At 38.7% G+C, this 26,721-nt stretch overlaps 2 protein-coding genes and 1 pseudogene across 2 annotated transcripts; 2 read left to right on the forward strand and 1 right to left on the reverse strand.

Annotated features, from left to right (window-relative positions):
* Nucleotides 1–213: 213 nt before the first annotated feature.
* Nucleotides 214–1,161, forward strand: LOC123602620 (olfactory receptor 4A47-like). Its single transcript, XM_045487078.1, has one exon. The coding sequence runs from the start codon at nt 214–216 to the stop codon at nt 1,138–1,140; it is 927 nt and encodes a 308-aa protein (XP_045343034.1). The 3' UTR covers nt 1,141–1,161.
* A 908-nt stretch (nt 1,162–2,069) lies between these two features.
* On the forward strand, nt 2,070–3,092 carry LOC123600494 (annotated as a pseudogene).
* A 17,793-nt stretch (nt 3,093–20,885) lies between these two features.
* Nucleotides 20,886–21,830, reverse strand: LOC123600495 (olfactory receptor 4A47-like). The gene has a single exon (XM_045482533.1). The coding sequence runs from the start codon at nt 21,813–21,815 to the stop codon at nt 20,886–20,888; it is 930 nt and encodes a 309-aa protein (XP_045338489.1). The 5' UTR covers nt 21,816–21,830.
* Between the last annotated feature and the right edge of the window lie 4,891 nt (nt 21,831–26,721).

The raw sequence follows: 26,721 nt of genomic DNA on the forward strand, positions 1-26,721 counted from the left end.
TTATGTATGATATCACTGAGTATAGGAAACCATAGCTTATTCAACTTGGAAATCACAACATTGGTGAAGCATGTGACACAAACAACTATTTCCACATTCTTTTAATTGTTTGAATGAATAAAAGATTGATCTTCTAATGCATTTAAAAGTTTCCCCCCTTGTTTTGTAGATCACCTGCTTCTAATATGAGAAGTCAGTTCCTATGCAGACTAGATGGAACCAAGGAGCAATGTCACTTACTTTTTCCTCTTGGGTCTCACACAGGATCCAAAGGGACAGAAGGTCCTTTTGGTTATGTTCTTACACTTCTATATTTTGACCATGGTGGGCAATTTGCTCATTGTCATGACTATAACTGTCAGTAGGACCCTGGACTCACCTATGTACTTTTTTCTTGCTAGCTTATCGTTTATGGATGTCATTTACTCCTCTACTATTTCCCCTAGATTGATTTCAGACTTGTTGTTTGGGAAAAACACCATATCCTTTCCATCTTGTATGACCCAGCTGTTTACAGAGCACTTTTTTGGTGGATCAGAGGTCTTCCTTCTGCTGGTGATGGCCTATGACCGCTATGTGGCCATCTGTAAGCCCTTGCATTATTTGGTTATCATGAGACAGTGGGTGTGTGTTGTACTCCTGGTAGGGTCCTGGGTTGGAGGTTTTCTGCATTCAGCCATTCAAGTTAGCACTATTTATAGACTCCCATTCTGTGGTCCCAATGTCATTGATCATTTTTTGTGTGACATGTACCCCTTACTGAAACTGGTCTGTACTGACACCCATGTTATTGGCCTGTTAGTGGTGGCCAACGGAGGACTGATCTGCACAATTGTGTTTGTGCTCTTGCTCATCTCTTATGGTGTCATCTTGCACTCTCTAAAGAACCTTAGTCCGGAAGGGAGGCGGAAAGCCCTCCAGACCTGTGGTTCCCACATCACTGTGGTGGTCTTCTTCTTTGTGCCCTGTATTTTCATGTACGTGAGACCTGCTAAGACCTTCCCTATTGACAAATCATTGAGTGTGTTCTATACAGTCATAACCCCCATGCTGAACCCCCTGATCTACACTCTGAGAAATTCTGAGATGACGAATGCTATGAGGAAGCTCTGGAAGAGAAATATATCTCTTAGTAGATAAGTATATAACCCACCATGAAGAGACTTATTTTTCATTGGACCCCCTTTTTGAAGAATGCAGAAGTCTTAAAATGATTCTGATTTCCCTTTTTTCAAAGAACTTAAGTTAATTATAATTAAAGAAAGAACTGGATGATTGTGCTATAATAACAGTTTCCCTTGTTGCTAGAATGTAAGGTCCATAACATCTTGTAGATCTCTTCACTTAGAAATGTGTAATGCCTTTCTAGTAAAGAATCAATAATAGGTAATGAATAGTGAGGGATTATTTATATGATTACACTAATTCTTAATTAAAAAAATTTAAAAACATTTTTTTCTGAGACAGTATTATTTTTAGTAAGACTCTGTTAGTTAACTTCATTCTTTTTATATTATTTAAAACATTAATTCCGTATAGACTTTTCTTTATTAATTTTTGGTTGCCTTATATAAAATATTGGTTAATACTTTTAGTTTACATAAGAAAAATTGAAGTGTAATAGGTAGTAAATAGTAGTAATGAAAACCTTACAAAATGAGATAAAGTGTAGAATAAATTTCCTATTTATCTCTCGAATAGTTTCCAATCCTTTTCCCCAGAGGCAGTTTCTTTAGACTCATTAGGTAATAATCTTTACAAATGCACGTGTATTTAAATGTTTATATGCGAGTTTTTCTCTGTGTATGTAAATATTTCCTTTACTGTAGAATTTCTTTTTATAAATAAACTTTTAAGTTTGTAATAGTTTTATTGATTTATTTTTAGTGTTGTAATTGAAGTATAGTTGACATAGAATATTACACTAGTTTCAGGCGTATAACATTATGATTCAAGAATTATGTACAGTATGGCAGTGGGTGGGTTTGGGGAGGAAGGGAGGTGTTGAGCATTCCCTTGGAGAGCCCTCATTTTTGCAGGCCCCCAGGCTTGGGGCGCCTCTGTTTCCCATGGCAGGGCGCCTGGCTTTCACTTGGCATTGTTGCACCCACACCGTAGGGTGGTGTGGAGATGATGGGCCACAGACCCGCTGGCTTGACCCTGGGACCTTGACTGAGCTTCCAAGGCCCTCCTGATGGGTTAGGAACTGGGCCAGGTGTTGGGCCGGGCGCTAGGGTGTGGGGGATGCCCCGGTGCCTCCTACTGTGTGAGTTCTATCGGGGGATGGAGTACTGTGGACCTCAAGGAGGTGTATGGCTGGTGCCCCAAGGCAACTTGGAGACCTCCCTTGGAGCCGGTCGCAAGCAGGGAGCCCAGGTGGAGAGCCAACTCTGAGGGCGTCTTTCCAGAGCAGTGCGCTACCCCGCCTGTGGCCCTGAAGCTTGACCAGGAAAAGCGGGAGCAAAACCCCGAGGAATCCCAGGAGGAAAGACCTGGAACAGTTCGCCAAGCTCCTGAAGCGGAAGAGGATCACTCTGGGATATACTCAGGCCGCAAAAGACCCTCTGCCATTTCTAGGCTCTGCCGCTCAGTTTCCAGAATGTGTATACGCCATGGCGCTGCTGCAGAATTGGGTGGAGGAAGCTGACAACCAGGAAATCTACAGCAGACTTGCAAAGCAGGGACCCTGCGCACGCCCCAGAGAGCAGGGGAGCAAGTATGGAGGAGAGAGTGAGAGGAAGCCTGGAGGACACGTTCCTGCAGTGCTGGAAACCCAGCCAGCAGCACAGTGGCCACAGGGCCCAGCAGCTCGGGCTACAGCAGGATGTGGTCCCCGTGTGGTTCTGCAACCATGGCCAGAAAGGCAACAGATCAAGCAGTGACTGTTTCCAACGAGACACCGCTGAGGCTGCTGGGTCCCCTTTTTCAGGGGCACCAGGATCCTTTCTTCTGGCACCAGGACCCCATTTTGGTACTCCAGGCTCTGGGGGGCCCCCCTTCACTACACTGTACTCCCTGGTCTCCTTCCCTGAAGGTGAAGCCTTTCCCTGGGGTCTGTCACCACTCTGGGCTCTCCCATGCATTCAAACTGATGCTGGCCCTTCCCAGGAATGGGGAGCAGAGGAAGGGGGAGAGCTATGGAAAGAGAGCCAGAGCCTTGGGATAAAGTTCTTCACTAAGAACAGATTTGGGAACACAAAGGGTGTGGGGGCAGGGAGTTGGGGGAGACTAGCTGGAGTGAAGGGGAAGTTCAAGGATACTCTTGTTTTTAATCCCCACATCACTCACCACTTTGTTCTTAAAGAAGCCTGGGACACAGTGGAAGAAAAGTGGATGTTATGAAATGCCCATGTAAAAGTGTAACTTCCATCTCTTACCCTCCGGTGCTACTACAGTATTATTGACTGTACTTCCTACGCTGTACTGTTCATTCTTGTGAGCTACTTATTTTATTATGGCCACTTTGTACCTTTTATCCCCTTCACCCATTGTGCCTATCCCTCCACCCTTCTCAGCTCTGGCAACCACCAGTTTGTTCTCTGTATTTATGAGTCTGTTTTTGTTTTTTGTGTTTGTTTTGTTGATTAAATTCTACACGTAAGTGAAATCATATGCAACATCTTGAAGATGTTCCACACCAGTCCATATAAATCCCTTAGTTTTTCTTGTACTCCATATTACTCACTTATAAGTATATATGAAAATAAACGTATTCATTCCTGTTCATGTCATTACCAACCTTTGTCTATGACACAGAGTTATTTTTTTGTTTATTTATTTTGAGAGAGAGACAGAAAGCATGAGCAGAGGAGGGTCAGAGAGAGAGACACAGAATCCGAAGCAGGCTTCAGGCTCTGAACTGTCAGCAGAGAGCCCGGTGTGGGACTCAAACCCATGACCTGTGAGATCATGACCTGAGCCGAAGTCAGACGCTTAACCAACTGAGCCACTCAGTTGCCCCCAGAGAATTTTATAATAGTTATTTTTTGGTAAATCTAAGCAGGTATGAGTTTGTATGAGAGGAATTGTTAGTATACATATTTGAATCAATGGTCATATAGTTAATTGTCAACATTCATAGTTATTGCCCAGCTGTCAACCTTGAGAGGGTACAAACAGCCTGCTGCTCCCAGTCTATGAGCATTCTTCTGTCCACTTCAACAACCAGTCCCTGATAAGGATTCATGGCATAAGGCAACCTGAATGCATTGCAGTCATTCTCGTATCATTGAGTTTGACTATCTTTCCCTTTGTTTAATATGATTTCTCTCTTTTTCTGTGAATCCTCTTAATGTCTTTTATCTATTTCTTATAATTGCTGATCTTCTCCATACTGATGTTAGTGTGTACACTGAGGAAATGCTCTCTCTTACTGTTGTTTACGTAATTGTTATTTTTCTGACTTGTGATATGGTTTCGACACTTGTATAATATGTAGAATGCCTTTGGCTGTAAGAAATGTTTTTATTCATTTAATACTTATTTTTAATTTTTATATCTTAAAAAGACTTTCCTTACTTCGATTATATCAAAATATTCTCCAACAAATTTTTGGCACTTAATTAAGTATTTTTGAGGCTGTATATCTTACATTAAGGCTTTTGCTCCTTCTTGAATTTATTTAGATGTGGTCATTAAAGAGGTATGGATTTAATTGGTTTTGTAAATTGCAGGGTTTTAAAAATAGTTATGTCATTTCCTTTTTGCCATTGACTTGAAATCCTATTATGTTCTAAAGTCCCATATACACTTGGATTCCACTTAAGACTCCGAGTGCTGAGAACTGTTATCCCTGAGCAGGCCTTGACATTTAACAGGTCATCTCTCCTGCCCTTGGGTACTGCTTCCGTTTTCCGCCTGTGTGACTTATCCCTTCTAGAAGTCTGCTGTTCTTCCTCCATGACCCGTAAAATGCTGCCTGGCACTTTTGCTGTAAGAAAACCATCTCTCTGAGGAAGTACATGACTTAAGTCTTTGCTGAGCATCCATATGGCCGTCTGCAAACCCCGGCACCATGACATCATGAAGAGTGACAGGGATATGGTTTCCTCTTTCAGGTGGCATGTGCTAGAGACTTTGTCCCAGCAGCCATTCAGGTCCTCTTCACAGTGTGACTGTGTGTGTGTGGCCCCAATGTCATGGACCATTTGTGTGTGATGTAAACCCATTTTTGAAAGTTGTCTGCATGGACCCAATCATACTCTTGGTCTCTTTGTTGCTGTCGACAGTGGGTTCGTTGACCTGTTAACATTTTCTTCTTGATGGTCTCATAGGTGGTCATCTTCTACTATTCTCTGAGGACCTATATCTTTGAGGGGAGACACAAAGCTGTGTCCAACTGTGTCTCTCACACCACTGTGGTGTTCTTAGTATTGTGTCTGCATGTTTATATATTTGTAACCAATCACCACCTTCTCCACTGATCAAGTTGTGGCTATGTTGTATACCACAGTAACTCCATTGTTAACTTCTTAAACCCGAGCACTCAGGAATCTGGAGGTAAAAAATGCCATGAGGAAGTTCTGGGGGAAAAAAGTAACTTTGAGGGATATCCCTACCTTAATAAAATAAATTTGTCTTTTAAATGGAAAAGGGAAAAGAAGATAATTTCTGTGGTGCAGAGGCACATGAACACTATTTGTCCCAAGTCTGTTTATTTTGTTATATAGGTACTGTGAGGAAAGGTCCAGGCAGGAAATTATTTGTCACTGTAAAAATATCCTATTTAGATTTATGAATTGTCCAATGGATTGTAGAAGTTCAATGTACTGTCAGAATTAGAGTTCTTACAAAATGCAGATTATCAGGACAGAGCTCTGGAGATTTAAATGTATTAGCTTTGTTGTTGAGTGACATACAGACTTTCTAAAGAAGTGTATGTAAAGCCAATGAGTTCTGCATGTATTCTTGCTATTGTGCTGTACTTTGTGTTGACATCATGCACCTTTTAATGAAGTCAACTTAGTTTTTACATTTAGTTTTTTAAAAAATTTTTTAGATGTTTATTTATTTTGAAGGAGAGAGAGAAAGTGAGCAGCAGAGAGGCAGAGAGAGAGGGAGACAGAATCTGAAGCAGGCTCCAGGCTCTGAGCTGTCAGCACAGATCCCGATGCGGGGCTTGAACTCAACGAGCTGTGAGATCATGACCTGAGCTGAAGTCAGACACTTAACTGACTGAGCCACCCAGGTGCCCCTTTACATTTAGTTTTTAACTGTAGTAAAATACAAATAACATAACTTGCAGTTTTAGCCATTTGTAAGTGCATAGTTCAGTGACATTGAGTTAATTCACATTGTCATGATGGTTAATTAAGTGAATTCATGTTTGTTATGCTAATACCAGCATTATTCATCTCCAAAGCTTTTTCATGTTCCCAAATGCAAATTCCACTCATTAAGCTTGAATTCCACATTCCCTCTCTCTGGGCATTAGGCAAATACCATTTTATTTTCGTCCTGTATGAGTTTGGCTACTTTAAGTACCCTACCTGTGTGGGATCATATAATATTTGTCTTCTTGTGATAGTCTTATTTCACTTAGTGTAGTGAATTGTAGGTTGATGTATGTTTTAGCATGTGTCAGAATTTCCTTCATTTTTAAGAGTGAATAATAATCTGTTGGGTGCATATACTTCCTTCTATTCGTACTTTTACCTGTCAGTAGACACCTTGGTTATTTGTTTCTGGTTATTGTGAATTATACTTCCATGAATATGGTTATAGAAATATCTTTCTGAGACTGTGATTTCCATGACTTTGACAAAGTCAAATTATGGATTATTTTTTGCTTAATTTTTTAGGAACTACCATAACATTTTATATAGCAGCTACATCAGTTTACATTCCCACCAGAATGCACGGTTGTTCCCACGTCTCCACTTTCTTACACGTGTTGTTATCATTACATTTTGTGGTAATAGCTCTCTTGTTAGATGTGAGATGGTATTGCACTATGGTTTTTAAGTGCATTTCCTAGGGAAAATGATTAGTACATTGAGTATCTTTTCATACGCTTGTAGGGCACACATGCATTTTCTTTGGAGAAATGTCTATTGAAGTCCTTTGCTCATTTTTAATCAGGTTAGTGTTTGTGTGTGTGTGTGTGTGTGTGTGTGTGTGTGTGCGTGTGTATGTGTTTGAGATGTAGAGGTTCTTTATATATTCTTGACATTAATACCTTACTAAATATATCATTTGCAAATATTTTCTTTCATTTGTTGCATGCCTTTTCTCTCTGTTGATAGTGTCCTTTGGTGTACAAAAGTTCTTAAATTTGATAAAATAATTTATTTAGTTTTTCCTTTTCTTACCTGTGGTTTTGGGGTCATACCCAAAAAATCATTGTCAAGCCCAAGGTTGTGAACATTTCTTTCGTGTTTTCTTCTAAGAGTTTAGTAGTTCTAGTGATAGTTGAGGTATTTGATCCATTTTGAGTTAATTTTTGTACATGCTATGTTAAGGATTCAGTTTCATCCCTTTGTGTGGATATCCAGTTTCACAGCACCATTTTTTGAACTACCTGCCTTTTCCTCATGAATGTTACCTGTTGACAGTCATTTGAACACGTATGCAAAGGTTTATTTCTAGGTTCTGTATTGTGTGCCATTGTTATGTCCATCTTTATGCTAATATCATGTAGTTTTTATTTGATTATGTAGCTATATAGTAACTTTTAGAACCAGGAAGTCCTCCAACTGTTTGTTTGCTTGTTTCCCAAGATTGTTTTGGCTGCTTGGAGTACATTGAGTTTCCACCAGAATCTTAGGATGGATTTATCTATTTCAGCAACAAACATTTTTTTTTTTTTTTTGGATTTTGATAGGGATTGCATTGAATCTGTAGATCACTTTAGGTAACATTGACATGTTTTTTTTTTTTTTTTTTTTTTTTTTTTTTTTTTTTTTTAATTTTTTTTTTCAACGTTTATTTATTTTGGGGACAGAGAGAGACAGAGCATGAACGGGGGAGGGGCAGAGAGAGAGGGAGACACAGAATCGGAAACAGGCTCCAGGCTCTGAGCCATCAGCCCAGAGCCTGACGCGGGGCTCGAACTCACGGACCGCGAGATCGTGACCTGGCTGAAGTCGGACGCTTAACCGACTGCGCCACCCAGGTGCCCCTGACATGTTTTTTTTTTAAATGTTTATTTATTTTGAGAAAAGAGAGAATCAGGGGCGTGGCAGAAAGAGAGGGAGAGAGAGAATACCAAGCAGGCTCTGCATCGACAGCCCTGATGTGAGGTTTGATTCCATAAAGCATGAGCTTATGACTTGAGCTGAAACCAAGAGTTGGACACTTAACTGACTGAGCCACCCAGGTGCCCAAGGCAGCACTGACATCTTAATAACATGAATTATATGATTTCAGGAATGTGTTCCCTTTTATTTGTGTTTTTCAGTAGATTGTTCAGCAACACTTTGTTGTTTTTCAGTGAAGAAGACTTTCTCCTCCTTGTTTAAGTTTATCCTAAGTATTTTGTTCGTTTGGTGCTGTTGTAAATGGAATTGTTTTCTTCATCCTCTCTGGCTTGTTCATTGGTAGCACAGACATTCAATATCTTTTCATGATTAAAAAAAAAAAACCTCTCAGGGAGTTAAGATGGTGGAGTCGTAGGAGGATCCTACACTTGCCTTGTCCCTCAAACACAGGTAGATAAATATCAAATCGTTCTGAACACCCAGGAAATCAATGTGAGGCCTGAGAGGACAAACTGTGCAAGTAGAGGGAGTAAAGAGGCCACATTGAGGAAGGTAGGAAGAGTGGAGATGTGATTTGAGGTAGAAAAGAATGGCCAGTGCTACAGGGTGGAGGGAGCCCTGATCAGGGAGAGAGGGGAGAGAGAGAGAGGGAGGGAGAGAATGAGAGGCGGAATGGAGTGCAGGGCATCTCACAAGGAAAACACTTCCCCAAAACCACTGTTGGGGAAAATGAGAGGAACTATTTATCAGAACTTTTTACAAGCAGTGGAGCTCAATGTTTTAGAAGTCTGTGCTATTGCTCCACTAAGGTGGAGCTGGGTGGGCATATAGGTGCTCCAATGGGTAAGGAGGACAGAGGCCCAGGAGTGGACAGCATGGTATGAGGATCCCCTGGGTCACATTGGGAGAGATAGTTCCCCTTATTGGAGTGTATTTGGGAGAGGTGGCACTGCCTCTCCAGGGACAAAAGAGCCAGTGGGCACCACTGAGCTGCCCTGTTCATTGGCCTACAAACAGAGATGCCTACTGAGGGAAGCTAACCTGGATGCTAGTTTTTTTTTTTTCTGAGCTTTACCATAAAGTCCACCTCCTGCACATTTGGTGCAACTGCCCTTCTGGGACAAAGTGTCCCAGCCCCAGCCTGGCATGATCCTGTTCCAGAGGAGCACTGCACAACAGGCTGGGTAGATAGCTCAGACATAGGGGGAAGGCAGGCATCTGAGGGAAGCCTGGGACAAACAAGAAGAGATTGTTTGCTCATCTGTTAGGGCTTCCTGTACAGCGAGGGGTAGGAACTCCCCTCTCCCTCAGTACAGAGAGACTTCAGTGAACAGCACAGTGCCCACAGTGGAGGCTTAAGCCGCCTACACCAAGCCTCGAAACCTGTGTCCTGCAGGTGCTTCTGAACTAGGAAAAGTGTGCCTGAGAGTCAGAGCAGTAGCAGGCCCTTCCCTGAGAAGACCAACCCAAACCCCTTGCATGCACCAAATTTACAGACCACAGAGTGCTGCAAAGCTTCAGTTCTAGGGGAAATAGGATCTAGCCTCTTTTAACAAGCAGACCAAAACAAACCTTGTTAAAACTCACCACACAGTGGATACATCCAAACATATGCCACTGCAGGCAAGAAGAAAGTCTTCAGAGGACTAACCTGAGGGAAAGAGCAGCCAAAACACAACAGTAGAATGCACACAGCGTATGCCAGAAACACTTCCTGAAGTCCTGGGCTCTGGACAGTATATGACCTATTCTTAATATAGCCATTATCCTCAGGAGCAGGAAACAGAACAGGCTTTCCTAGCACACAGAAGACAGAGACATAAACAAAATGCCAAAATGGAGGAATCCATCCTGACAGAAAGAACAAGAGGAGGTCATGGACAGGGATCTAATTAAAACAGATATAATATATGCCTGATCCAGAATTTAAAACAACGATCATAAGGTTACTAGCCGGGCTTGAGGAAAGCATAGAAGACACCAAGGAGACCATTACCACAGAGCTAGAAGTCTTAAAATTAGTCAGGCTGATAGTAAAAAAATGCTATAACTGAGATGCAAAACTAGCTGGAGGCAACGATGACGAGGATGGAAGAAGCAGAGGAATGAATTAGTGATATAGAAGATAGAATTATGGAAAATAATGAAGCTGAAAAGAAAGGGGAGGAAAAACATTGGATCATCAATGTAGACTTAGGAAACTCAGTGACTCCATAAATCATAATAATGTTTGTGTCATAGTAGTCTCCAAAGAAGAGAAGAAAAAGGTACAGAAGGTGTTTTTGAGCAAAGTATAGCTGAAAACTTACTTAATCCGGGGAAGGAAACAGACATTCAAATCCAGGAGGCACAGAAAACTCCCTTCAAGATCAACAAAAACAGGCCAATACCAAGACATATTGTAGTAAAATGTGCAAAATACAAAGATAAGGAAACAATTCTGAAAGCAGCAAGGCTAAAAAGTCCCTAACCTACAAAGGAAGATAAATAAGGTTAGCAGCAAATCTCTCTACAGAAACTTGGCAGGACAGAAATGAGTGGCATGATATATTCAACATGCTGAATGGGAAACATATAGAGCCAAGAATACTTTATCTAGCAACGCTCTCATTCAGAATAGAGAGCTAAAGAGTTTCCCAAACAAAAACGAAAGGATTTTGTGACCACTAAACCAGTCCTGCAGAAATATTAAAGGGGACCCTTTGAGTGGGAGAGAAAGATCAATAGGAACAAAGACTAGAAGGAACAGAGAAAATCTCCAGAAACACTAACTTTACAGGTAATACAATGGCACTAAGTTCATATCTATCAAAAATCACTCTAAATGTAAATGGACTAAATGTTCCAATCAAAAGATATAGGGTATAAGAATGGATAAAAAACTGTCTACATGCTGCCTACAAAGGTGCATTTTAGACCTAAACACACTTGCAGATTGAAAGTGAGGAGTTGGAGAACAATTTATTATGCTAATGTACATCAAAAGAAAGCCAGAGCAGCCTTACTTATGTCAGACAAACTAGATTTTAAGTCAAAGATTGTAACAATAAATGAAGAAGGACACTTTTTCAAGATAAAAGGAACTATCTGACAATAAGATCTAACAATTGTAAATATTTATGCACCCACATGGAAGAAGATAAATATATAAAAAAATTTAAGAACATATATAAAGAAACTAATTGATAATAAAACAGTAAGAGTAGGGACTTGAACACCCCACTGATAACAATGGACAGATTAAGCAGAAAATCAAGGAAATAATGGCTTTAAGTGACCACATGGACTTAACAGATATATTTAGAACATTTCATCCTAAAGAAGTAGAATACACATTTTTTTCAAGTGCAAATGGAACATTTTCCAGAATAGATCACATACTGGTTCACAAGTCAGGCCTCAACAAGTACAAATAATTGAGATCATACCATGCATATTTTCAGACCACAATGAAATGAAACTTGAAGTCAACCAAAAGACAAAATTTGGAAAGACCTCAAATACATGAAGGTTAAAGACATTCTACTAAACAATGAATGGGTTAACCAGGAAATTAAAGAAGTAAATACATGTAAGAAAATGAAAATGAAAATGAAACATGATAGTCCAAAACTGTTAGGATGCAGTGAACATGGTCATAGGGGGGCAGTATATAGCTATCCAGGCCTACCTCAAGATGCAAGAAAGATCTCAAAAACACAACCTAACCTTACACCTGAAAGAGACAGAAAAGGAACAGCAAATAAAGCCCAAGGCCAGCAGAGGTAGGGAAATAATAAAGATTAGAGCAGAAATAAATGATATACTAACAACCGCCCCCCCCCCCCAGTAGAACAGATCAATGAAAATAGGATATAACAAAAACAAACAAAACAGTATCACACATCAACAACACTAAGAACTGGTTCCTAGAAAGAGTTAACAAAATTGATAAACCCCTAGCCAGACTTCTCAGAAATAAAAGACAAAGGTCCCAAGTTGATAAAATCATGAATGAACAAGGAGGGATCACAACCAATATCACAGAAATACAAACAATTAGAAAAGATTTCTATGCCAAAAAACTGGGCAATCTGGAAGAAACAGACAAATTCAGAAACTCATAAACTAGCAAAACTGAAACAGGAAGAAATAGAAAATTTGAACAAAACCCTAACCAGCAAAGAAATGGAATCAGCAATCAAAAATCTCCCAACAAAAAAAGTCCGGGGCTTTTTTTGCCAGCAAAATTCTACCAGACATTTAAAAAGAGTTAATACCTATTCTTCTCAAACTTTTCCAAAACAGAAATAGAAGGAAAACTTCCAAATTCATTTTACAAGGCCAGCATTACTTTGATTCCAAAATCAGGCAAAGACCCTACTAAAAAGGAGAATGACAAGCCAATATCCCTGATGAACATGGATGCAAAAATTCTCAACAAGGTATTAGCAAATTGAATACAACAGTACATTAAAGGAATTATTACTCACCACAACCAAGTGGGATTTATTCCTGGACTACAACACAAATCAGTGTGATCCACCATATTAATAAAAGAAAGGATAGGAACCATATGATCCTGTCAATAGATGCAGAAAAAGTATGTGACAAAATATGGCATCATTCTTGATAAAAGTCCTCAACAAAGTAGGGATCAATGGAACAATCGATTTTATCTTATTCATTCACACAGTTAAAATAATGTGGAAATAGTTGTTTGTGTCATATGTTTCACAGACTTTGTGATTTCCAAGTTTAATAAGCTATGGTTTCCTATGCTCAGTGATATCATAAATAATAATCATGAAGGTAATAAGTGTCATTAAAAATAGATGCACAATGCAAAGGTTGGTGTAGGAATATATCAATGAAACAGGAATCAAAGCAGGCTTCCCAGATGAAGCAATATCTTAACTGAGTTTTAAAGGAAAAGTGAAAGGACAACAAAAGAGGACAAGGGAATTCCATGGAAAGTTACACAGTTTATAAAGTCCCAAAAGTGAAATACTTGAGAGCCATTTAACGTAACTGATATATTCAAAGTGAGTAGATCAAATTAGGAATGGAAGGTCACTCCTGGATTGTCTCTTCCCTCACTGAGACCGCTTTATTAGGATCTTTGGTTGGATATGCCTCCTTTTCCTGACTGATAAATGCCAACAAATGAGGAAACACTCCAGTGTTGTATCACTCTCTTAATTTTTAAACTTCATATATACAACATATCCAAATTCAGAAATCTCCAATTAGATACCAATTCAGTGCTTATGAAACTAATATTAATTTTCATCAATAAACATACATGTTCCCCACATCATTAAATGGTACCACCTCCATGTCATTGCTCAGATAAGAAATATCACAGTGTCCTTCATGCTTTTCTTGTTCTCTTATCACATGTTAATATCTTTAACACCCTTATTAACCCCCTTTAAAATATATCACATTGGTCTACCTGGGTGGCTCTGTCACTTGAGTGTCTGACTCTTGATTTCAGCTCAGATCATGATCCCATGATCATGTGATTGACCCCTGTCAGATTCCTCACTCAGCATGGAGCTTGCTAGAGATTCTCTCTTTCTCCTTCTGCCCCACTCCCCCACTTGTTTACTGTATCTCTCTTTAATAAATTAAATTAAAAACACAAAATGAAATATTTCACAAATTTTATCACTTCCCTCCCCTCCTCCCTTTCTCTGGCTCACTGCATTAGCCTCTTGCATGTTACTCCCTTTTCATTCTGGTCTCCATCAATTTGTTCTGATGCAGCTTAAAAATGATCCATTTTAAATCTGATTCTGATCACTGCTCACAACACTTATATGGATTCCAATCGCATAGTCACCACTTAATAAATCACAGTTCATCTTACAATAACAGGAACTATAATCTCCATTTCATAGGTGAACAGATTGAGGCTAAGGACTTCTAATTAATTTTCCCAAGGTCACACATTTGTAAGTGATAAAACCAGAATTGGAATCAAAGTTTGCTTTCTCTCAAAGTGATCTCACTTTTATTTAATAAAGGGAGTCACACAGGGGAGCCTGGATGGCTAAGTTGGTTAAGCATCCCACTTTGCCTCAGGTCATGATCTTGTAGTTTGTGAGTTCAATCCCCGTGTCAGGCTCTGTGCTGACAGCTCAGAGACTGGAGCCTGTTTCAGATTCTGTTTCTCCCTCTCTCTCTCTGCCCCTCTCCCACTGATTCTCATTCTCTCTCTCTCTCTCTCTCTCTCTCTCTCTGTCAAAAAGAAATAAACATTAAAAATTTTTAAAAGGGTGGGGGAGTCACACAATTGCAAAGACTGGTTTCCACTATCTACTTTTAGTCTTACCTTGTAAAAGCAAGTTCACAATCTGAAGGAATGCTTTTTACTCATTTACAGCCAGCTGGATTTCCTCTGTCATCCAGTTTGACAGGAAAGGGCAAAAAGCTGCATTGTTACCTGAGGACATATTTTATTTCATTCACCTGTCTATCCATTTTTTCCATGGAGTCTTATCTTTATTCAGAAGGTTGCTTTTATTTGCACTGTCGATTACTTCCTAGGAATTCCATGGTCCACACAGAAAAACAAAAATTCATCACATTAGGATAATTTATCAAAAAAAGAAAGGAATTGCTATTCTTACATATGAAAAGTGGCAGCCAGTCATTTCTCGGGTAGACTTTTCTCAAGTTACTTCTTTCCTACCAATTTCTAAATAGAAAAATGTCAATCAACTGCTTAGTGGTCCTCTTTCTATACTGTTGGTTTGGTCAGATTAGCTGACTTGATATTTTAGGAGACATTCTTGGGGTTCCAGGTTGGCTCAGTCAGTTAAGCAACTAACTCTTGATTTTAGCTCAGGTCATAATCTTGCGTTTGTTGAGTTCGAGCCACATATCAGACTGTGTGCTGATGGTGCAGAGACTGCTTGGGATTCTTGCTCTCCCCCTCTCTCTGCCCCTCCCATGATTTCTCTCTCTCTTTCTCGAAAAAGAAGTAAAAAATACTTCAAATGAATTTTTTAATAAAAAAAAAAGACATTCTTGTGCTCTTCCTTTGGTAATGCATTAAGCCTAACAGAAATCTCCTTAAAAATGTGTATCAGTTGTTAAAAGCATAGTATCTTCTTCCCCATATGGGCAAAGATCACCGGACATTTTATCTCTTCTAACCATATTCCTCATTAATAATTAGGAAGTGTCCAAGATGGATTCTTGCTTATTAAATTCACTGGGAATTTCCAGAAAAAATATTTAAAAATATCTATATAACATTACTACTAGGCCAAATCAGATAAATAGGGTCAGAAAGATATGACATAAACAAAAAAAAATAGCATTAGAACCATTATAAAACTACTGTCAAAGCACACTGGGTGGAGGGCCCAAAACATCACTATGAGTAAGGAGATAAAGCAACCAGAGTCATGAAATCAGCACATAGCACTCTCCAAAAAACACCTCCTGAAGGGCCAGGCCCTGGACACTATGTGACCCTTCTTTAATTTAGTAGTGTTCGCAGGTTCAGGACACATAGCAAGCTTTTAAAACACATAAGGGATAGAAAACTAGCCAAAATGATGAAATGGAAGAATTCTCCTCAAAAGAAATTCCAGGAAGAAATGACAGCTAAAGAATTGACCAAAACAGATATGAACAATACATCTGATCAAGAATTTAGAATAATAGTCATAAGATTAATTGCTGGGCTTGAAAAAAATAGAAGACAGCAGAGAATCTATTGCTACAGAGATCAAAGAACTAAAAAATAGTCATGATGAATTAAGAAATGTTGTAAATGAGGTGCAAAAGAAACCAGATGTGGTGACAATGAGGACTGAAGAGGAAGAGGGGAGAATAAGTGAAATAGAAGATAAAATTATGGAAAAAGATGAAGCTGGGAAAAAGATAAAAAAAATTCTCGACCATGAAGGGATAATTAAAGACCTAAGTGATTCAATGAAACATAAAAATATCTGTATCATAGGAGTTCCAGAGGAAGAAGAGAAAGAAAGGAGCAGAAGGTGTTCTTGAACAAATCATAGCTGAGAACATCCCCAATCTGGGGAAGGAAACACACATTGAAATCTAGGAGGCACAGAGAAATCCCTTCAGATGTAACATGAATTGATATTCTGCATGACATATCATAGTGAAACTAGAAAAATGCAAACATAAAGAGAGAATTCTGAAAGCAGCTAGGGACAAATGGGCCTTAACCTACAAGTGTAGACACATAAGGGTAGTAGAAGACCTATCTACTGAAACTTGGCAGGCCAGAAGGGGGTAGTGGGAAATATTCAATGTGTTCAATAGGAAAAATATGCAGCCAAGAATCCTTTATCCAGCAAGGTTGTCATTCAGAATAGAAGGAGAGATAAGAGAAGGAGAGAGAAAGATTTTCCCAGACACACAAAAACTGAAGTTCATAACCACTAAGCTAGTCCTACAAGAGATCCTAAGGGGGACTCCATGAGTAGAATGTTGCAAAGACTACAAAAGACCAGAGACATCACCATAACCATGAAACCTACAGATAACACAATGACACTAAATCCATATCTTTCAATAATAATGCTGAACGTAAATGGAATAATGGTTCCAATCAAAAGACATAGGGTATCAGAATGGATTAAAAAAAACACATTCCATCTATTTGTTGTCTACAAGAGACCCATTTTAGACCTAGGACACCTTCAGATTGAAAGTGATGGGATGGCGAACCATCTATCATGCTACTGGAAGTCAAAACAAAGCTGGACGAGCCATATTTATACCAGACAAACTAGATTTTAAACTAAAGGCTGTGACAAGAGATGAAGAAAGGCATTATATCATACTTATGGGGTCTATCCATCAAGAAGAACTAACAATAATAAATGTTTATGCACCCAATTTGAGAGCACTCAAATATATAAAACAATCACAAACATAAGCAATCTTATTGATAAGAATGTGGCAATTGCAGGAGACTTTAATATTCCAATTAGCAATGGACAGATCCTCTAGGCACAGAATCAATCAAGAAACAAGGGCTCGGAATGATACACTGAACCAGATGGATTTGAGAGATATATTCAGAACTTTTCATCCAAAAGCAGCAGAATACACATTCTCCTTGAGTGCACATGGAATATTCTCCAAGATAGACCACATGTTGGGTCACAAAACAACCAACAACCCTCAATAAATATAAAAGAATTGAGACCATACCATGCACTTTCAGATCACAGTGCTATGAAACCTGTTATCAACCACAGGAAAAAGTTTGGAAAACCTCCAAATGCTTGAAGGTTAAAGAACATCCTACTAATTAATGAATGGGCCAACCAGGCAATTAAAGAAGAAATTTAAAAATACATGGAAACAAATGAAAATGAAACCACAGTCTAAACCCTTTGGGATGCAGCAAAGTCAGCCCAAAGAGGAAAATACATTGCAATCCAGGACTATCTCAAGAAACAAGAAATATCCAAAATACAAAATCTAACAGCACACCTAAAGGAAATAGAAGCATAACAGCAAAGAAACCCCAAGGCCAGCAGAAGAAGAGAAATAATAAAGACTAGAGCAGAAATAAACAATATAGAATCCAAAAAAAAAGTAGAAGAGATCAATGAAACTAAGAGCTGATTTTTTGAAAAGATGAACAAAACCTCTAGTCAGACTTCTCAAAAAGAAGAGAGAGGATCCAAATAGATAAAATTACCAATGAAATTGGACTTATCACAACCAACCCCTCAGAAATACAAACCATTATCAGAGAATACTATGAAAAATTATATGTCAATAAATTGGACAACCTAGAAGACATGGAAAAATTCCTAGATACCTATACTACCAAAACTTAAATGGGAAGAAATAGAAAATTTGAACAGACCCAGAACTAGAGAAGAAATTGAATCAGTTATCAAAAATCTCCCAAGAAATAAGAGTCCTGGGCCAGATGGCTTCGCAGGGGAATTCTACCAGACATTGAAAGCAGAGTTAATACCTATCCTTCTCAACTTGTTCCAAAAAAGAAACAGAAAGAAAGCTTCCGGACTCATTCTATGAAGCCAGCATTACCTTGATTCCCAAACCAAACAGAGTCCCCACTAAAAAGGAGAATTACAGGCCAATATCCCTGATGAAAATGGATGCAAAAATTCTCAACAAGATACTAGCAAATCGAATTCAACAGCATATCACCGTGATCAAGTGGGATTCATTCCTGGGGTGCAGGACTGGTTCAATATTTGCAAATCAATCAATGTGATACATCACATTAATAAAAGGATAAGAACCATATGATCCTGTCAATAGATGCAGAAAAAGTATCTGACAAAATTCAGCATCCTTTCTTAATAAAAACCCTCGAGAAAGTCGGGATCGAAAGAACATACTGAAATATCATAAAAGCCATTTATGAAAAGCCCACAGATAATATCATCCTCAGTGAGGAAAAACTGGGAGCTTACCCCTGAGATCAGGAAGATGACAGGGATGCCCACTCTCACCACTGTTGATTAACTTAGTGTTGGAAGACCTAGCATCAGTAATCAGGCAACAAAATGAAATAAAATGCATCCAAATTGGCAAAGAAGAAATCAAACTTTCACTTTTCGCCAACGACATGACACTCTACATGGAAAACCCGAAAGACTCCACCGAAAGGCCCGTAGAGCTGATGCATGAACTCAGCAAAGTCACAGGACAATATAAATGTACAGAAATCGGTTGCATTTCTATATACCAATAATGAAGCAACAGAAAGAGAAATCAAGAAATCAATCTGACTTACAATTGACCAAAAACCATAAAGTACCTAGCAATAAACCTAACCAAAGATGTAAAAGTTCTGTATGCTGAAAAGTATAGAAAACTTATGAAGGAAGTTGAAAAAGACACAGAGAAATGGAAAAAAATACTATGCTCATGGATTGGAAGAATAAATATCATTAAAATGTCAATATTACCCAAAGCAATCTACACATTCAGTGTAATCCCAATCAAAATTCCACTGGCATTCTTCTCAAAGCTAGAACAAACAATCCTAAAATTTGTATGAAACCACAAAAGACCCCGAATAGCCAAAGTAATGTTGAAAAAGAAAACCAAAGTAGGAGGCATCACAATCCTGGACTTTAGCCTCGACTACAAAGCTGTAATCATCAAGACAGCATGATATTGGCACAAAAAGAGGCACATAAACCAATGGAGTAGAATGGAGACTCCAGAAATAGACCCACAAATGTATGGCCAACTAATCTTTGACAAAGCAGGAAAGAGTATCTAATGTAAAAAGACAGTCTCTCTAGCAAAGGGTGCTGGGAGAACTGGACAGGAACATGCAGAAGAATGAACTAGACCACTTTCTTACACCAAACACAAAAATAAACTCAAAATGGATGAAAGACCTAAATGTGAGACAAGAAACCATCAAAACTCTAGAGAAGAAAACAGGCAACAACCTCCTTGACTCAACCACAGCAATTTCTTGTTTGACATGTCTCCAAATGCAAGGGAATTAAAAGCAAAAATGAAGTACTGGGACATCATCAAGATAAAAAGCTTCTGCACTGCAAAGGAAACAATCAACTAAACTAAAAGGCAACCAACAGAATGGGAAGAGGTATTTGCAAATAACATATCAGATAAAGGATCAGTATCCAAAATCTATAAAGAACTCACCAAACTCAACACCCAAAATATAATCCAGTGAAGAAATGGGCCGAAGACATGAATAGACACTTTTCCAAAGAAGACAGCCAGATGGCCAACAGACACATGAAAAGATGCTCAACATCATTCATAATCAAGGAAATACAAATCAAAACCACACTGAGACAGCACCTCACACTGGTCAGAGTGGCTATTAGCCTTAAGAAACATATAAAGTGAATTCCTCTGGGGAAAGAGGAATAGAGGCCGTGTTGAGAGATGAGTAGGTAATTTATTCACATTTTATCCCATTATGTAAGGTGTTCTCTTTTACTATTCATTATTATCCATTACACATCAATTTTTCTTATAAAAACAAAAGTGTTACACAAAATATTTTGCAGATAGGGCAACAGAAATTTACTGAACAAGACAGTCTATACATCATTAACATTATAATTAGTATAATAAAAATAATTACCTGAAATAACAAGAATATAACTAAAATATTACTAAGTATCAAAAAAATTAAAAAACATAAATTGCTTGAAAATTAGAGTAATCATATAAAAATGTACTAAATAATCATGTACTGTTGACACCTTGCTATGAAGGTATTGCACCTTTCTAAATGAAGCAATCTCCAAGGGATAATGGACTATAGATTCTACCAGGGAGGGAAATTGTTATTAAAGCACAATTATCCAGTTCATCCTTTAAAAATAATTAAGTTCTTTGAACAAGGGAACTCAGAATCATTTTATTTTTAAAAAAAATTTTTTTTCCAACGTTTATTTATTTTTGAGACAGAGAGAGACAGAGCATGAACGGGGGAGGGGCAGAGAGAGAGGGAGACACAGAATCGGAAACAGGCTCCAGGCTCTGAGCCATCAGCCCAGAGCCTGACGCGGGGCTCGAACTTACGGACCGCGAGATCGTGACCTGGCTGAAGTCGGACGCTTAACCGACTGCGCCACCCAGGCGCCCCTCAGAATCATTTTAAAAAGACATCTGCATTCTTATAAAATGGCATCCAATGTCAGATAATTCTCTTCATGGTGGATAATGAACTTACACACCAACAGATAACACATTTCTCATCCAGAGCTTCTTCATAGCATTCGTCATCTCAGAATTTCTCAGAGTGTAGATCAGGGGGTTCAGCATGGGGGTTATGACTGTATAGAACACACTCACTGATTTGTCAATAGGGAAGGTCTTAGCAGGTCTCACGTACATGAAAATACAGGGCACAAAGAAGAAGACCACCACAGTGATGTGGGAACCACAGGTCTGGAGGGCTTTCCGCCTCCCTTCCGGACTAAGGTTCTTTAGAGAGTGCAAGATGACACCATAAGAGATGAGCAAGAGCACAAACACAATTGTGCACATCATCCCTCCATTGGCCACCACTAACAGGCCAATGACATATGTGTCAGTACAGGCAAGTCTCAGTAAGGGGTACATTTCACAGGTGAAATGATCAATGACATTGGGACCACAGAATGGGAGACTATAAATCGTGCTAACTTGAATGGCTGAATGCAGAAAACCTCCAACCCAGGACCCTACCAGGAGCACAACACACACCCACTGTCTCATGATAACCAAATAATGCAAGGGCTTACAGATGGCCACATAGCGGTCATAGGCCATCACCAGCAGAAGAAAGACTTCTGATCCACCAAAAAAGTGCTCTACAAATAGCTGGGTCATACAAGATTGGAAGGATATGGTGTTTTCCCCAAAGAACAAGTCCAAAATCAATCTGGGGGAAATGCAAGACGAATAAGTGACATCCATAAAAGACAAGTTAGCAAGAAACAAGTACATAGGGGAGCCCAGCGTCTTACTGACAGCTATAGTCACCACAATGAGCAGGTTGCCCACCACCGTCAAAATATAGAAGAGCAAGAATATAACAAACAGAAACTTCTGTTCCTTTGCATCCTGTGTGAGGCCCAGGAGGACAAAGAAAGTTACATTGTTCTTTGATTCCATCCAGTCTGCATAGGACCTGATTCACATATTAGATGTAGGTTTCCTAGAAAACAAGGAGGGAAACTTAAATGCATAATAAGATTACTCTTTTACTGATTCATCAATTTAAAAAAAGTAGAAGACTACCTGTTTGTGTGGAGTATTTCACTGGTGCTGTGATTCCCAAGTTAAATAAGCCATGGTTTCCTACACTCTGAAAGAGCATACATAATGATTGCCAATGTAATAAGTGACACACAGTGTAGGAATATATCAGTCAAAGAGCAATCAGTGAAGACATCCCAGAGGAAGCAATGCTTTGGCTGAGTTATCTAAAGCAAAAGTGGAAGGACAAAAAAAGAGGACAAGAGAATTCCACGGAAAGGTGCACAGTTCATAATGTCACAAGACTGAAATACTTGAGAACCATGTAAGGTAACTGGCATAGTCAAAGTGAGGGGATCAAATTCAGAATGGAAGGTCACTGTCCTAGAGAGTCTCATCCCTCTTTATTAGGGTCTTTGGTTGGATATCCCCCTTTTTCTGACCAATAAATGTGAAAGCATTCCACCCTTATGTCTCCCCTTAATTTTTAAACTTCACATATGCAACATCTCTAACTCTGGACATCTCCAATAGGATATCAATTCTGTACTTATAGAACTAAATTTTTCATTTTTCACCATAAATCTAGTGTTCCACAATTCATTAAATGTCATTGCTCAGACAAGAAATATCAGTGTGCCTTTATGTCTTTCTTATCTTCATGTCACATATTGATACCTTTAACAAATGCCATTAATGCCCTTTAAAACATATCACAAATTTGATCATTTCCCTTCCCTCCCCGCTTCTCCTGACCCACTCCATTGGCTTCCTGCCACATCCCTCCCCTTGTACTCTGGCCTCCATCAGTACATTCTGCTCATGCAGCCCAATTGATCCTTTTTAAATCTGATTCTGATCTATCACTCCACTGCTCACAATGTCTACAGTGGATACCAATCACACACTCACAACTCAATGAATCACAGTTCCTGTGACCATAAGATGAGCTATAATTCCCAGTTCACGGGTGAACAAACTGAGGCTCAGATCACCTAGTTAATTTTCCCAAGGTCAGCCATTTTTAAATGATTAAACCAGAATCGGAGTCAAAGTTTGCTTCATCTAAAGATGATCTCACTTTTATATAATAAAGAGAGTCACACAATTGCAAAGGCTGGTTTCCAGGACTTACTTTTAGTCTTAACTTGTGAAAGCAGGTCTACAATCTGAAGGAACGCTTTCTACTCATTCCCAGCAACCTGGATTTCTTCTGTCATCCAGTTTGACAAGAGAGGGCAAAAGCTGCCTTATTACTTGAGGATATATTTTATTTCATTCGGCTGTCTATCCGTTTTCTCCATAAGGTCTCCTGGTTATTCAGAAGGTTGCTTTTAGATTTTAGATCACTTCCTAGGAATTCCATGGTCCACAGAGAAAACAAAAATTTATCACATTAGGATACTATATCAAAAAGGTAGTGAACTAACTATCCTTACATAAGAAAATTAGTCACCGGCCATCTCCCATTTTTCTCAAGCAACTTCTTTGCCTCTAATTTCTAAATACAAAAATACCATTCAACAGCTTAGTCATCCTCACTCTATGGTGTTGGTTTGGTCAGATTAGCTGACTTGATATTTTAAAGAGACATGCCTGAGCTTCTCCTTAGGTAATGCTTTAAGCCTAATAGAAACGTCCTCAAAAATGTGGATCAGTTGTTAAGAGCATAGCCTCTTCTTCCCCATGCAGGCAACCATCACTGGACATTTTATTCCTTCTAACCACATTCCTCATTAAGTCCTACAATTGGAAAGCTGCCAACACTGATTCTTGCTTAATTAAATTCACTGGGAATTTCCACAAAATTTAAAAAAAATACCTATAGAAAGATACTAGTAGGCCAAATCACACAATGAGGGTCAGAAACATGCGACATAAACAAAACAAAACAAAAGAAAACAAAACAAAACAGCTTTAGAATCATTGGAAGACTACTGCCAGTCAAGAATAAAATTTCAAGCCAGTCATTTTGTTTTAGGAAAGGTTAATTTATCATATATTTCCCCACTTGCCATAGCAAGTTTTTCTTGCCATTAATATTCAACTTATGCTGCCTTGAAGTGTGGTTAGATGCCGTAGATATTTATTCACAGATTTAGACATAAGGACTATTTATTCAATTAGTAATTTTTTTTTCAGGTTGGACCTCCTATTTATTGCTAGGAACCATGCTGTAAGTGAGGGCACAGCAATTAATGAAATACGGGAAAGAATTATGCAACAGGTCCTTCCTGCTAGGACCTTACATTCTTATAGCAGAGTCAGGAAGTGAATAAGGGGACAATTTAGTAAGCTAATTAAAGTTTTCATCAGTGCTAATAAGAGACCAAACAGGGTACTCAGGGAGAATTCTATTATGGAGAAGGTGACCAGGGGAAGGCCTTTGTTCAAATTGAATGATTGATCTGAGATCCACAGGATAGAAAATGGCTACCATCAGAAAAATTGTTACAAGCAGTAAAATTAAGAAACATTACAAGCAATCTGTTCTCACTTTACTGATGGCATGACCTATAAGTAGAAATGCTGACAATTTCACCAGGGATTTTTAGTCCAGTGCTATTTTGAAAAGGACAGGTGAGCGTGGGCGCTCTGATCTTCTTGATTGTAGTGGGAAAGCTTTCAACCTTGCCCTGGTGAGTGTGATGTTACCGTGGATTGCTCATATATGGCCTCAATTATGTTGAGGTACATTCCTTCTCTCTCTTTTTTAAGTTTATTTATTTATTTTGAGAGAGACAGAGGGGTAGGAGAGTCAGACAGAGGGAGAGACAGAACCCCAAACAGGCTCCACACTGTCAGTGCACAGCATGACGTGGGCCTGGAGCCCACAAACTGTGAGATCGTAACCTAAACCAAGATCAAGAGTCAGACACTAAATGGACTGAGCCACCCAGATGCCCCAAGGTACATCCCTTCCATATACAACTTGTTGAGATGCTTATTTTATCATGAAAGATAATGAATATCTGTGCTACCAATGAGCAACCCACAGAGGATTAAGGAAACAATTCCTTTTAGCGCAGCATCAAAAAGAACAAAGTACTTAAGAATAAACTTAAACAAGGAAGTAAAAGTCTTTATACGGAAAACTAAAAAATGCTGCTGAAAGCTATTCTAGAAGACAGAAATAAATGGAAGAGTTTCATGAACTGATACAGTTCATATTAAGATGTCAATGCACCTAAAGTAATCTACAGATTCAATGCAATCCCGATAAAAATCCAAAAAATACATTTTTTGCTGAAAGAGATAAATCCATCCTAAAATTCAGGTGGAAACTCAAGGCACTCCAAGCAGCCAGAATAACCTTGGAGAACAAACAAACAAACAAACGTTTGGAGGACTTCCTGGTTCTAAAACTTACTACAAAGCTACAACAAACAAAACAGAATGATATTGGCATAAATAGGGACATAACAATGGAAGAAAATACAGAGCCTGGAGAGAAACCTTTGCATATGTGATCAAATGATTTTCAACGGGTGACAAGAACATTCTTGGGGAGAGGACAGGTGGTTCAAAACATGGTGTGGTGAAACTGGATATGCACATGCAAAAGAATGAAACAGAACCCTTCATGTACACCATTTACAAAAATTGACTCAAAAGGGATCAAAGACCTCAATTGTCAGCTAGAACTAAGAAACTTTTAGAAGAAAACATGACAGAAAAGCTCATAACTTTGGATTTGGCAATGATTATTTGGGTACAACACAAAAACCACAGGCAAGAAAAGAAAAAACACAGAAATTACTTGATCAAATTTAAGAAATTTTGTACATCACAGGACACTATCAACAGAGAGATAAGGCATCCCACAAACAGCAGACAATATTTTCAAAGGATATAGTTGATGATGTGTTAATATCCAGAATATATAACAAATTTCTACATCTCATTAACACAGAAAAACACCATTGTGATAAAAAATGGGCAAAGGACTCTAAAAAATGGGCAAAGGACTCTATGAAATTAGAAGACAACCACAAGAAAAATTTGGTCAGCCCTCAAACACATGGAAGTTAAAGAAAATCATACTAAAGAATGAATGGTTACCTAGAAAATGAAAGAAGAAATAAATATATGGAAGCAAGTGAAAATGAAAACATGAAAGTCCAAAACCTTTGGGATTTAGCAAAGGCAGTCCTAAGAGGGAAGTATACTGCAATCTAGGCCTTTCTCAAGAAGCAAGAGAGGTCCCAAATACACAACCTAATGTTACACCTAAAGGAGCTAAAAAGGGAACACCAGATAATCCTAAAGCCAGCCGAAGGGAAATAATAAAGAGTAGAGCAGAAATAAATGATATACTAACAACACCCCCCCCCCCCCCAGTAGAACAGATCAATGAATATAGGACCTGGTTCTTTGAAGGAATTAATAAAACTGATAAGCCCTTAGCCAGACTTTCAAAAGAAAAGAGAAAGTACCCCCCAGAAATAAAGTCATGAATGAAAGAGGAGAGATCACAACCAACACTTCAGAAATATAAACAATTATAAAAGAATATTATGAAAAATCATATGCCAACAAAGTCAGCAGTCTGGAAGAAAAGGATAAATTCCTAGAAACATATAAACTACCAAAACTGAAACAGGAAGAAATGGAAAATTTGAACAAACCAATAACTGGCAAAGAAATGGAAACAGTATTGAAAAAATCTCCCAACAACAACAAAAAAATCCAGGGCTAGGTAGCTTGCCAGAAAAATTCTACCAGACATTTAATTTTTTTTAAATGTTTGTTCATTGTTGAAAGACAGAGACAGAGCATAAGCAGGGGTGGGGCAGAAATAGAGGGAGATACAGAATCTGAA

Source organism: Leopardus geoffroyi, chromosome D1 (assembly GCF_018350155.1).
Source record: "Leopardus geoffroyi isolate Oge1 chromosome D1, O.geoffroyi_Oge1_pat1.0, whole genome shotgun sequence".
Classification (NCBI taxonomy): domain Eukaryota; kingdom Metazoa; phylum Chordata; class Mammalia; order Carnivora; family Felidae; genus Leopardus; species Leopardus geoffroyi.